The sequence below is a fragment of the Procambarus clarkii genome, chromosome 52 (genome assembly GCF_040958095.1).
Source record: "Procambarus clarkii isolate CNS0578487 chromosome 52, FALCON_Pclarkii_2.0, whole genome shotgun sequence".
Taxonomy (NCBI): domain Eukaryota; kingdom Metazoa; phylum Arthropoda; class Malacostraca; order Decapoda; family Cambaridae; genus Procambarus; species Procambarus clarkii.
The window spans coordinates 3,006,823-3,020,413 of NC_091201.1; the positions used below are offsets into that span (position 1 = coordinate 3,006,823).

Here is a 13,591-nt window from a genome sequence, read left to right on the forward strand (position 1 = left end):
TTCCTCGTAGCTCATACCTCTCAGTTCTGGGACTAGTCTGATGGCATACCTCTGAATCTTCTCTAACTTTGTCTTGCATTTAACCCTTAACATGCTAGGGGTATAATATCCTTTGTTCCCCACAGGTGCATGTAATTTTGAAAAAAAACAAAAAAATTCCTGCTAATCTGTTAATTTGTGTTCACTGATCATGGGAAAAATAATTAAAAAATTGTAAGTGGCATATATTGCCCACTATAGGGCGGGGAAGTCTGGCAAAAAAACAGGCGCTGACTCAGCGTGCGTCCCAGGCGGTCTGTTGATCACCAGCTGTCAGGCCAGAGTTGCCACAAAGAGATAATTACCTAATTATTTCAATGTCTCTGATTGATTTTTCAGAGTTTTTTTGCTGTAATATTATTCAATAGTGTGTAGTTTGATATATTTATATAATAATATGAGTGAATCATCGCTGTACTCAAAAATATGGTGTGCATATTGTTGATTCAATTATGTTCATCAATCAGTGAACAAATACTTTGTCGGTTATTACACTATATACACAGGTTATATAAGTATCTGCATGTTTTGTTCAGCATAATGAACCACTAAGTTGCTATTATGAGTCAAAAAGTAACGAGGAGTGACCGCCGTGTACCAGCCAGCCACTCACGCCCTCCCTCAAGTCACCTGACTCACCCACATTCTCCTCCCACAATACTATTTTTGCTTTTATTCACTATATACAGACGCTATATATAAGTATCTACATTCGTGTTCACCATAACGAACCACTAAGTTGGTATGCTGAGTGGCAGTGGCAGGCAGTGGCAGCCCGCCACTGGCTGCCACTCCCTCCCTCCCTCACCTCACCTGACTTGCCACCATTCTCCACCAACCATACTGTTTTTGCTTTTATATACAGACGTTATATATAAGTATTTACATGTTTTGTTCACAATAACTGTACATCTAAGCTTGTATGGTGAGTAAAGGCACAAAGACGTAGCTACTCACACAGCTGATGGCTGCCGCCCTCAAGGCCAGACGCACTAATATTTCTCCTCCAACAATACTGTTTGTGGTGTTATTACGCTATATACACACATTATATATAAATATCTACCTGTTTTATTCACCATATTTGTACAAGTAAACTGGTATGGTGCCCAAAGACCATCATGGTCACCAGTAAACAACACCGTCGTCTGCACGGTGGCGTCATGCAGACGACGCCACCGCCCTCACCAAAATGGCGGCTCCAAACCTTCTCTTCCTGTTTATGCCCTCTATACACACGTTATATATAAGTATCTACATTTGTGTTCACCATAGCAAACCACTAAGCTGGTATGGTGAGTGCAGTCAATAAAAGGTGGCCACACACAGTCAGAAGACAACGCCACCACCCTCCCTCCCACAGCATTACTCCTCCCTCCATGGAGCACAGCGCTAAATATCACCACAATCCTGCTATAAGAACCCTGGCTGATAATAGCTGTGAGCTGCTGCGTGCTGTGAGCTCATGCTGCGTGCATCAGGCTTGGTAGCTCACTCAATACTGAGGCCCCTAACACCAGGGAATTTGGCCCACGATTTTTTTTTTTTTAATGGTGTCTGTTTACAAGAGCCCTGATGGTGTGGTGAACCCCATGTATCTGCGGGCCGTTTAAATCTTGCGTAGTACTCCAAAGCATCATATGATGCGATGTGCAATTTACTGCTAGTCGGTCAAAGCATCATATGATGCGATGCGCAATTTAAGGGTTAAGTGCCTGGCCCTGGTCGTTCTTGTGTGACTTTTGGGTCGCAGATTGCAGCCAGTTGTCTCGACTTCAAGTTGATGTGCACGTGGCAGTTGCCTCCCGGCCTCAGAACTAGAGGTGTGAGTAGCCAGCGCAGTGGGGGGGGGGTCCGAGGCTTCCTCCTCCCAAGGAGGGGAGGGCTGAGTTGACAAGTAATTACCTAAGTGTAATTACCAAAGTGTAGTTACAGGATGAGAGCTACGCTCGTGGTGTCTCGTCGTCGCCAGTGGAAGTGTATGCCAGGCGCATACAAGTGGCACCAGGGAGGTGTATGATGTTTGCTTGTTTCTTTAGAATTGGGAGCGGAGTTCTGCCTCTCTGCTTGGTCTTCGGTTACAAATTTTTTACCATGTGGGGGCTACTACTACATCACGAAGAGGGCCAGCACTTCGTTCGTTACTAATTACTTGATGACTGAGAAAATCCACAGGAGCCATGATGAGGATTCGAACCTATGCACTGGGTGTTCCCAGATGCATACTTTAAACGAAAATATGATTTCTCTGTGTCCTTGATGACTGTTATGATGGCACCAAATACCGATCTCACTACTCTTGAAAGGCTGTGGTGTTGAATACACCATTGACTCTGCTGCATGCCTTTGCACAATTCCACATTACATGACGTGTGTGGACCACTTATGGTGATGAGTAGGCATTTGTTGATGATCTCCAGCTGCATCGTAACCTGTATCAGTCTTTTGACTAAAAATTTCCCTCCTAATGCGTTTTGGCACACTTGTTGAGGTCCACTCGAAAACAGGCTTACCACCTAGCGGCACTCCTGCTCATTGGTAATTCCAATTAGAGCCATCAAAAATGTACCAATGATTATTAGCACTGGTACTGTTGTTCTCCTGCCCCATCTTTCTGTTCATTGCAGGGATACTTAAGGTAGACACATTCTTCTGGCTCTCGCATGGTAACCGTACTAGCCCCCCCCCCCTTCGTACTGTGAAAATACTTTTGACAGTTGTACCTTCCTCGCCTCTATTGTATGTCCGTCTCCAGGAACCGATGCTTAGCACTCATCCTGATCACCTCCGTGGTTATACTCATTTTAACATCACTAATCTTTTCATTGGTTAGCTCTAGCACCTCTGTTCTTTTAATCCAAAAGGATGTTTCTTTTCTTCCCCTTTTCTGATTCTAAATGGCCAGCTTCTGTATGATATTGTCATAGCTTTAATTTCATTTCAGTTCATGATGTGCAGCAATACCGAACATCAGATTTTGACCTGTCCCATCGCATCCGACACCTGAGTTTTGGTGTTAATATACCTGGAAAAACAAATCCTATTGATGGTAGTGAATTTAAAACAGAGAAGGGACCAAAAACAATTAACTATTACCTGAAAATTGTCCCAACTACATATGAAAAAGTTGATGGCTCAACACTTTCTACTAATCAGTTTTCAGTCACTCAACATCAGAAGGTAAACATTTTTTTACCTTTCAGTATTGTTACAGAAGAAAATGCATATCAGTACTTTTTCAGGTAATGTTGTTTTCTCTTTGACTTATTTATACTTTGTTCAGTATATTAATACTGAGAGTGAAGACAATATATTTTATCAACCTTGTAATGGAATTGATCAGCGTTTTTTTAATTTCTACTGTATTCTTTGAGATATTATATTTACGTTAAATATTTTAAGTACTATACTATATATTATTGTTTTACATTTGCTATTTCAAATGCTTCTTCAGAACATCCAGCTGGGGATGGGTGAAACAGGACTTCCCGGGGTCTTCTTCACGTATGAACTCTCACCCATGATGGTCAAGTATACGGAGAAGCACAAGTAAGTCACGACTAACCCAGTTCCATGTTATTGGGGAGCATGAGTTTTTCATCCCAGTTACCAGCAAAGGTAGAGGGTGTTATAAGATGTGTTTTCTTCACTTCTCCATACATACATTCATTCATTTATTCATACCCACACACTCCACTCCACACACTAAGGAAAAACTAAGCCCAACTAAGTTAGAAATGTTTGTTGTCAGTATACCTATACTGTTAAAATTATTTGTGATGTAAAATTTTGAAAGAAATATTTGAAAATATGAAAAAATCACTCTGACTGCTAGACTAAATGGGCTCTGCTCACCAGGCAAAGCAGTGCAGTTCTGTCTATACTGCATAGTATATTTATATCTAAAAATATTTTTTTTTTTTTACAGATCCTTGGGCCACTTCCTTACTGGAGTTTGTGCTGTCATTGGCGGGGTTTTCACTGTGGCAGGGATTCTCGATTCAATCATATATTATTCCCCACGCGCACTCCAACGAAAAATTGAAATAGGAAAATCGTCATAAAACAAAATATATCTAATTCTAGGTTTTTATGTATGTAGCTCACTATTTTTATATTTTTTGACTGTTACAATGTTTTGTTATAAGGTATTGTTTGTATTTAATTATAGTATAGTATTTTAGTTCAATTCATATTTTAACAAAATCCTGAGTGTTGAAATTTAACACATTTCATGTCCACTTGTAAAGTTTGCTTATAAGTATATGCTTTTATATCTGTAACACACATTATTTGCTTGTAGTTTAAGATAGCTTAAAAGAGCTATCATAGCTTAAAGCTGGATATGTTCTTTGTAATTTATACAAAAAATAACCCTTGAGTTTCCGTTATCATCAGTGCTGTAGGGAAGGAGAGTAAGGATATTCAAGACCGTCTGAGTAACACCCGTTCATACGTTTGTTCTTATTAGCATTACAGAAAACTAATTCCATTAAACATTCACAAATTATTCAAGGTATTTCTTGAGAGTTGTTCCAAATGAAGCATCAGCCATCCATTTTCTCTGCAATTTATTGTGTTTTCTTCACATTAACTCCAATTTTCTTCAATGCTGAGTATACTAATAGTCTAGAAGATCAACTTGCTCACTCTTACTACTGCTTAATCCTTCAACTGCATAATACAACCAGGGATGGTCTCATTAATTATCCAAAAGCTGTACAAAATCTGGGATGTTTAAACCCCCCCCGATCTGCACTGTGAATAGTGCTTTAAGGCACTTGACTGGTGGTGCACATAGCACCTTTTGGTGCTTGTGGATATATCTTAAGATTCAAAACTTGTGCACTGTAAGTTGGGTAGAAGATGGGGGCCTCCAGCGAGTGTCTGCCATTATGAGAAAAATTCCCAGCATGCCCCATGGCTGCTGGTAGGCTGAGTTTCAAACAAGCCACCATGGCTGATGCACGTGCATCTATCTCCCAGTCTTCCATGGGTCGCATGGTTGTAAAAACCATTCTCTGAGGATGATATACAGTGGGGCCTCGATTTACGATGGTAATCCGTTCCCAGAGACATATCGTAATTGGAAATATCGTAAGTCGAAGCAATTTTTACCATAAGAAATAAAGGGAATTGGATCAATCCGTTCCACACACCCAAAAATATTAACTTAAAAATACATTTTATACTGAATATAATTTTTTCTCTAACTGCAATACAGTACATACGTTTATCTTACCTTTATGGAGGACTCTTGATGCATATGGAAGATGGTGAGGAGGGGAGGAAGAGAGGTGTTACTGTTTCGAAGGGGAGTCCCCTTTCATTATAACATCCGGCAGTGATGACTTCTCTGGGGTACTCTCTCTCCTATGTTTTGCCTGCATACCATTAGAACCTGGTTCTGGCTCACTGTTTGTTTTTCTCACTAAGAACCTTTCCATAGAGATTTGTTTTTCCATACGTTTTAATTTTTTTCTATAGTGAGGCATCACAGTGTAATTAACCACCGTGCTACGCTGAGTTTATTGTGAAATTCCCCCGATGCGCATGAAATAAAGTGTTCCCCAAAATTATTTTTTCTTCATAAAATGATAAATTCCCTTCCCAGAACATGTCTATGTAAAAATAAATACCAAATTCCACTTACTTTGGCTGTGGGGACGTGGACAAGGTGCGCTGTTACGTCATCAGGGCCTGATCGCCCGTGCGTGAATTGCCCAGACACGGTCGCGTGAGCCATTCAAGCACCGAGTGTTGCCACAAATATATTTTCAATTATTTGTTTTATGTATTTCTAATGCGGTTTTATTAGTTTTTTTCTGTGGGGAGCCCTACGGCTCCCTGGAGCTTATCGGGCTAATGTATGTTATATTAGACCGGGACATTAGCTAAGGAGTTCAGACCTACCAGGGACCAGTGCCAGAACCTGGCCCCTTCAGAGAGGTTTCAGGGAGCAATAGCCCTGGAAAACCCCATATGGTTGGGGGGTTTTCCTTATCTGCCATCGACCGGGGTTAGGCACCCAGAAAGGTAGGCGTAACAAAACAAACCCCACATGGTAAGAAACTACAACAAAAACCGAACAGAGAGGTAACTCCCTACAATCCCAAGTAAACTAGCAAACAAGCAAACATCACACTTTACTGCCGCGCCGATCGTCCGCGCAGCCCTCCCCCGGGAGGAGGAGGGGGGAGCCCCGGACCTACCGCGCCGGCTGCCAAGCTCCAGTTCGTTCGCTAATGTCAACCGGGATTGACGCTTCTCTGGCCTCAGTTTCCTAGGCGGTGTTTGTCTTGTGTGGCGTTCACTGCCGTGTGTTGTGTTGTGCGGTGACCAGGAGTACTTCATCAGTGCCGGGGCTGCATGTGCTTAGTGGCTGACTTCCCTAAGCGCCCTGTGAGTACTGCCCTTGCGTAACAGGGTTATCTTCCCTGGGGCGTTCGGGAACCATTCCGTAGAGGTTCTTGCTGCTCGGCATTTGCCTCGCCCTTGGGGCCAGCTGGGGCTTGGGGCCCTTGTTTGGCCCTGGGTAGGGATTGCTATTGTGCTGGTTAGGGCGTCAAGGTGTTGCGCAGCCTGCCACCTAAGCGGCGGCCGGTTTCTGTTGCCTCTGGAGACGGTGTACTTTTGCGGGGTTTTTCTTTTGTTTTTAATTTTTCATGCCTGGTGTGGGTCTGCCTAAGGTGGTTATAGTTCCACGGTAGTGTTTGGCGGCCCTCTGCTAGGCCCCCGTGATTGTACACGTCTCAGGGGTTTTCAGTGCTATAATCTACCCTCTTGTTATGTTTGGGTTTCTTAACCGGTTAGCAACACTTGCCCGGGCTTCCCGTAGTTGTTACCCTACGGGCCCTGGAAACCCCTGTCTGGGCTCGGGGGACCATTGCATGGGTCTTCCGGGTTCCAACCCGTCTTGTACGGGATCGTTGGTTGCTGTTCCCTTGTCTCCGGGTGACAGTCGCCATTTTTACCTCCGTCATGCTGCCTGTTGGGTCACTGACACCTTGACCCGGAGTCTTGCGAGAGATTCTCTTCTTGTTCTCCAGTACTCTCCTGTTGTTATTACTGTTCAGAGTACAGGCGGCATCCGTGTTGCAAGCTTGTTAGGTTGCTGCAACATGCTAGGTTGGTTTCCCACTCGAATGCCCCGTGGCCGCCCCGTTTGGTTCGGTGCTGTTCGCCCCTTTCCCTCCATGTTCCCGGCTCCGGACCGTCTGCGGGTTTCGGGGTCGGGGCGGGGTTTAGTTGCGGCAGAGACTCGGGCGGTTTTCGGGGGCTGCCCCGTTCGGGTTGGGGACGGAGGTTTGAGCCTGTGCCTCCTGCCAAGGCTTCTGGGTCTTACCAGCGGCCCTTTCTTGTTGCCTTTCCCAGACTCTTGCTTTTCTTTAAGGGCGGAGGGCTTGGAGGACGGCTCTGCCCCGGGGCCTCTGTTGTTGGTTCCCGGGGTTGTGGGGGATGCCTGCTAGCAGTTCTGGGCGGTTTTGCACCTGCCGGGGTTTTTCTGCTGTTGGGCGACGTTTTTCGCCCATCCAGTCTGCTAGCTTCCCACATTTGCTGGCGTGTTTTTGTGTATTTAGCGTTAGTCACAGCCCCTGCTGGCGGCCATTTTCGTCTGCCGGTTTCACGGCGTGGCCACCAGGGCGGCGTTGCGGTTTGTTTACATGCGTCTGGGTGACTACTCTGTCCCAGGTCCGGCTTCACTTGGAGCTGGGTGCTTGGATGGTGTCCCTGGACCTCAGGGACGCTTATTGGCACATCCCGATTCATCCGGGATTCAGGGACTGGCTCGGGTTTTGTTGTGGGATGTCAAGGATACTGCTTTTGTTGCCTTCCATATGGCTTGAATCTGGCACCTCCGTGTTTACACGCCTCACCCGGGTCGTGATAGCTCAGTTGCGTCTCACAGGGGTTCAGGTGTTGGCCTACCTCGACGACAGGCTGGGCTGAGATCCCAGCCAGTCCACTCCCAGTCAGTCTGTCTCTTTCAGATGATTGATCTGGTCCATTACGTGGCTGGTTTGATCTTTTCCTCGAGTCTTCGCATCTGGTATTTTTGACTCTAGTCTATCACCATCTGTATGATGATCAGGTGACTTTGTTGATGGTGTCCCACCTGCGGGCTTTGTCTCAGCGGCAGTCTGAAGTTTCCCAGTGGTCCTTCCATTTCTTTTTGTCTCTTCGTGGGTATACTTCACTTTCTGTTCTGGTTGTCTTGTCCTTCCTTTCGAGGTTGTTTCAGGACTGTGATCTTATACCGAATACTGTCACCTCATATCATGCGGCGCTGGCGGAGCCACTCCAGCTTTCTTTTAGTATTGATGTTACTTCTGTGCCATTTCGCAAGCTGTCTCGTGCGTTGTTTCACCTCCGGCCTGCTCATGCGCCGCCTGAGCCGTCCCTGGTCCTTGGATCGGGTGCTCTTTTATCTCGTTTCTCCTCGGTCTGTTGTGGCCCCTTCGGTTCTGGATTGTTTCTCCAAGGCTCTTTACTTGTTGGCATTGGCCTCTGAGGGTCAGGTCAGAGAGCTTCATGCTCTCCTCCGGCGCAGGGGTTTCTGCTCTTTTGGTCCTGGTGATAGGTTGTTTGGTTGCAGCTGTCTCCTTCTTTTCTGGTGAAGAATGAGGCTGCTGCTTTCCGAAGAGGTCCTTGGGTTGTTGATGTTGATTGGTTAGGCCAGGCGTGCATCATGTGTTGTGTCCAGTGTGGCTCTCCACCTTTATTTGCGCACCACGGCTTCTGTGACCGGGGACGCGCTTTGGATTGATCCTGTTTCCATTCTTCCCTGTTCCAGGGTCCGAGTCTGAAAACTTCCTTTGATGAAGTTTCTTTATTCATAATTCTTTTCAATTTAGTACTGATTTAAAAAGTTCTGAACATAGATTTTACAATAATGAAATTGAGTATACATTGTATATCTTGAACTTATTATGTAGTGTTTTGTAGCAAATCTAAAGTTGATATGTTTAAATTAATATGTTTAAAATTTTATAATTTGTAAACATCTTTAAAAATAAACAAGAGATGAAAAAAATTTCAAGCTATTTATTCTACCATATAGAATAATTAGTGAGAAATATATGAACATTTCATATTGCAGATTCAGTACAGTTCAGCTCACTTTTGTTTGATTATGTTGAATCCATAATTGTTGCCCACCAGACATTAGTCATACTCTACCTATATTAAATCGTCATCATTCATATGTTCACAGAGCTGGTTGGGGCCATCCTTGGGCCAGATGTACCAAACGCCCTTATCTGTGGAATATCCATCTCTGTCAGCTGTGATGGGGGGAACAACCTAGTTCATGGAACCACTTCTTGCCGTGTGTGTGGGGGGAATACTATACTGTACTCATTAGCACACATCTTTGCTGCCTTTTATTTTGGATTTACTTCATAAGCTGTTCTCTTCACACCTGTTGGAACCTTTGTTTCACTGACTGGTACTGTGGTATAATTATTATTGTATATATTGGTAATATTAAAATTAGTGTTTCTGCAGTATTAATGTGAGAAGTAATCATGTCATACTTGGATGACATTAACCAAATAATTGTATATGTCTTATGTGAAAGTTACAAGGTTGTTTATTTTTAAGTAGTATATTAATTAATTCTTATTTAATACATCTTTTGAAAAGTAGTTAATGATTTCATCCCATTTTTATTGACAATTTACTTATTAGCTTTTATAAAAGTATACGCACAAAACATCCATTAGTGAGTATAAATAGTCCACATTGTAGCAAGTGCAGTATTGTACATACTTTGAGACATACAATATAAGGAAGTAAACAAAAAATCAATATTTAACACAAAAATTCCAACTCCATTTAGTGAGGAAACCTATTGCACTCTATAGCCATACTAGCCTTAGTGCTTTCTCTTAATAAATACGTATGTGGTGAGAATATTGAGACCTCAGTACACATGGAGAAGCTGACAGCTTGCCAAGAGGAGAAAATAACTGCACTTCTTCGGACAGAAAAGGGAATGCATGTGACATGCTTGATAGCATTTAAATGTATGTTCAGTATTTTTTTTTAATTATTTACTTCAAGACATTATTTTAACTACTCCAAGGAATTAGTAATATAACTATTTATTCCTTGAGAAATGTAAATATTTGCTGTCAATTCTGGAAGATAGCCAGGTGGAGCGTGTTAGCAACCTACTTTCAATTACAAACCCTAAATTTAAGTATTAATACAATTATTGCAATATAAATTTGTTTTTGTTTTCTGGGCGGAAACCCCTTGGTAGCTCCCTGAAGTTATCTCACTGAGATGGCTCCCCACTACTGGATCACATCAGTCACAGGAGTCCTGTTTAGCCTACCAGAGACTAGGGTCAGAACTTGGGCCCCACCTCAGAGGCATAAGAAGTAGGGGACTATTGTCACCCCCTCACTGAGAAGCATCAGGAAGTTAACGAAGGTTTACAGACAACTGCAAGGTTCATTGGAAACAAATGTTGAAATAGACAAATAGCTCTGCAAGTGATTCATTCCAGACAATTGTTTCACTCGAAACTACATAGTACGAACCCCATCAGTACTGATGGCCGCCAAAAGGGGGCCAGGAGCTCCTAGCCAATAGCCAGCTCTAAGGTCAGTCCTGTCACTGATGTTGACTAAACTTTCATCTTTATTGTTTAGTGTTGGCAGTGCCACTATTGCTTGTGTTCAGTGCGATACAGCTTTGGCACCGTTTCAGAAGTTGTCATTCACCTCCGGGCAGCTCATGCTGCTGCTCCTGAGCTACTGGGGTTTCTTTCCTCTTTCTTCCTCACAGTTCTTGATGGTTCCTCCTGTCTAGCATGTTTTTCTTAAGGGTGTGTTTTTGTGGGCTCTTGCCTCTGGCTGCAGGGTTGTTGAACATCATGCTCTCCTCTGGAGGCAGGGATTCTGTTCTTTCAGCCTTGGTGGGTGTTTATTTATTTGCACCTTTCTCTTTTCTGATGAATAAATTGGCAAGTTTCTGGAGGGATCCTTTGATGATTGATGGCTTAACTGGTCCAGCTAGGAGTGCATCATATGTTGTGTCTGTTGGTGTTCTTTGCTGCTACTTACGTGCCACCAGTTGTCTCTCAGTGAATGCTTTGTTGGTTGATCCTGTTTCCTTGGTCCCTGTTATGGCCGTTTTGAATCAGCTCGTGCAAGTGGCTGAGTTGACCCTAAAATTCCCAGAAAACAGACTGCACAAGACTACAGTACTGGAAAGGGAATTAAAATTCTGCTACAATTATACCAGTATATTCATACAGGCTGCGCATACACACATACATACAAATAAGATGATCATAAAATTATAACCAGTCCAGTGTTTAGAACCAAAGTAAAGTCAACACACTAAAATAGATAATGGCACAATAACTCTCCACTAGAGATCACCCTAAACTTTGAAACATCTAAGAATACTATCCTATAACCCCAAGACTATATATATATATAAACTAATTAATGATCTGAACAGAGCTCAAGGGTGGGTACTCATCTCCAACTACCGGCACCAGTTAACTGACGAAAATCCCGCTCTTGAGCTTACAGGCCGCCTACAACAGTACCAACACTTTGGAGGCAATAGGCCTGGTAACTCAAAGACTAACCATATCTCTTTAATCCCTTAACATTTACTAGAAACTCCTAAGTACAGTGATGCTTGTAATATACCTGCTTAATTCTACAGGTGAGGAATTATGTCTACATGACATATGCATATTTTTAATACATGTGGCTACTATCAAATTTGTTGGCAGCACTGACCGGCCAAGCTAGGCACCATACCATAGTTAATTACAATATCTGGTTACAATACTCCTAGACAAAACTAAGGGATGAACATACGGTCACAAATGATAAGTACTAACATAGGCAATTACACAAGGTAAGGTGTTAAGTGAATACTAGCATTAGTATTAGTATAACATTCGTTATTTTACCTGAATAAACATTTTGAATTTGAATTTTGAATTTTGAATTACACAGGACATTTCTGTAAATGACGGACACGAGGAATTGGCAACAGAAAACCACATGGCGAACATGTGATCTGACTGACTCAGTCCGCCCAACATAACATGGTAATCACTATTATGAATAATCATAGTACCAGTAAGTAACCTATATTATCTTATAAACATTAATGCACACACTTAATATATGATACCTTAAAGGTCCAAATTCCACATGTGGCATGCAAACATGACAGATCTCTCAAGAATCAAGTCACCACTGTAGGGGTTGGTATCCCTGCCAGCCACATCCGCTTACCAGCATCCCTAGTACCCTCAACAACTAGCTCTAACGCACACATGCACTCACTCCTATATTCATACAATATAGCACTACATCACCCACACTACAATTACATAACATAACCCAAGGACATCAATAAATGTGGGGATCCTAAGTAACTTTATTGTATCTATATAGTTAATTAATGGAGATAATTTAGGTCTATTAATTCATTACAGTGGTACCTTCGTTTACGAATTTAATCCCTTCCCAGAGACGGCTCGTAACCCAAAAATTCGTAATCCAAACAAATTTTCCATAAGAAATAATGTAAATTGAATTAATTCGTTCCACATTCCCAAAAATATTAACTTCAAAATACCTTTCATGCATAATAAACACAAATATTTTGTACTATAGTATGTACAAGTTCATAGCTTACCTTTATTGATGACTCTTGTTGGTGTATGTAAGACGGTGAGGAGGAGGGGGAGAGGTGTTAGTGTTTGGAAGTGGAGTCCCCTTCCATTATAACATCAGGCAGTGATACTTCTCTGGGGTACACTATCTCCTACGATTTGCCTGCATACCGCTAGGATCTGGCTGTGGCTGACTGCTTGTTTGTTTCACTAAGAACCTTTCATAGAGACTTGTTTTTCCCCTATGGTCATCCTCACATGTGTTTTCATAGGTGAACCTTACCACTGACTTCTTGGGACCCATGGCATCTTATCTTGAGGTTATCTTGAGATGATTTCGGGGCTTAGTGTCCCTGCGGCCCGGTCCTCGACCAGGCCTCCTTTTTGTTACACACCCCCAGGAAGCAGCCGTAGCAGCTGTCTAACTACCAGGTACCTATTTACTGTTAGGTGAACAGGCACATCAGGTTGAAAGAAACTGCCCATTTTGCTTCTGCCTCCACCGGGGATCGAACCCGAAATCTCAGGACTACGAATCTGAAGCGCTGTTCGCTCAGCTGTCAGGCCCCTTCCGCTCAGCTGTCAGGCCCCCTAGAATAGGCATGGTATATAATAATTACTTTTATGTTTAGAGACCAAAAAAAAAAAAAAACAGAAAATAATGAAATTCTTTACACAGAATTAAAGCTCGATCGTCATTACACGAGAGGCACTGTTAAACTGAGGTGCAGTCGCCGTTTCACCAGAATCCACGAGCTCGGTCAACCCATACATGTACAGTATCAACAAACTCGCAACTCGAGACAAAGCTCATAAACCGAATCAAATTTTACGAAGAAATTGAGCTCGTAACCCAAAATTTTTTTAAATAAGGGCATTCGTAAGCCGAGGTTC

The 13,591-nt window shown here is 42.8% G+C and overlaps 1 protein-coding gene across 1 annotated transcript; it reads left to right on the top strand.

Annotated features, from left to right (window-relative positions):
- Window positions 1-1,975: 1,975 nt before the first annotated feature.
- LOC138352027 (endoplasmic reticulum-Golgi intermediate compartment protein 3-like) lies at window positions 1,976-9,647 on the top strand. Its single transcript, XM_069304199.1, has 5 exons — window positions 1,976-2,018; window positions 2,984-3,219; window positions 3,494-3,588; window positions 3,968-4,133; window positions 9,254-9,647. Exons 1-4 carry the CDS (start codon window positions 1,976-1,978, stop codon window positions 4,101-4,103), a joined length of 510 nt encoding a protein of 169 aa, XP_069160300.1. The 3' UTR covers window positions 4,104-4,133; window positions 9,254-9,647.
- The last annotated feature ends 3,944 nt before the right edge of the window (window positions 9,648-13,591 follow it).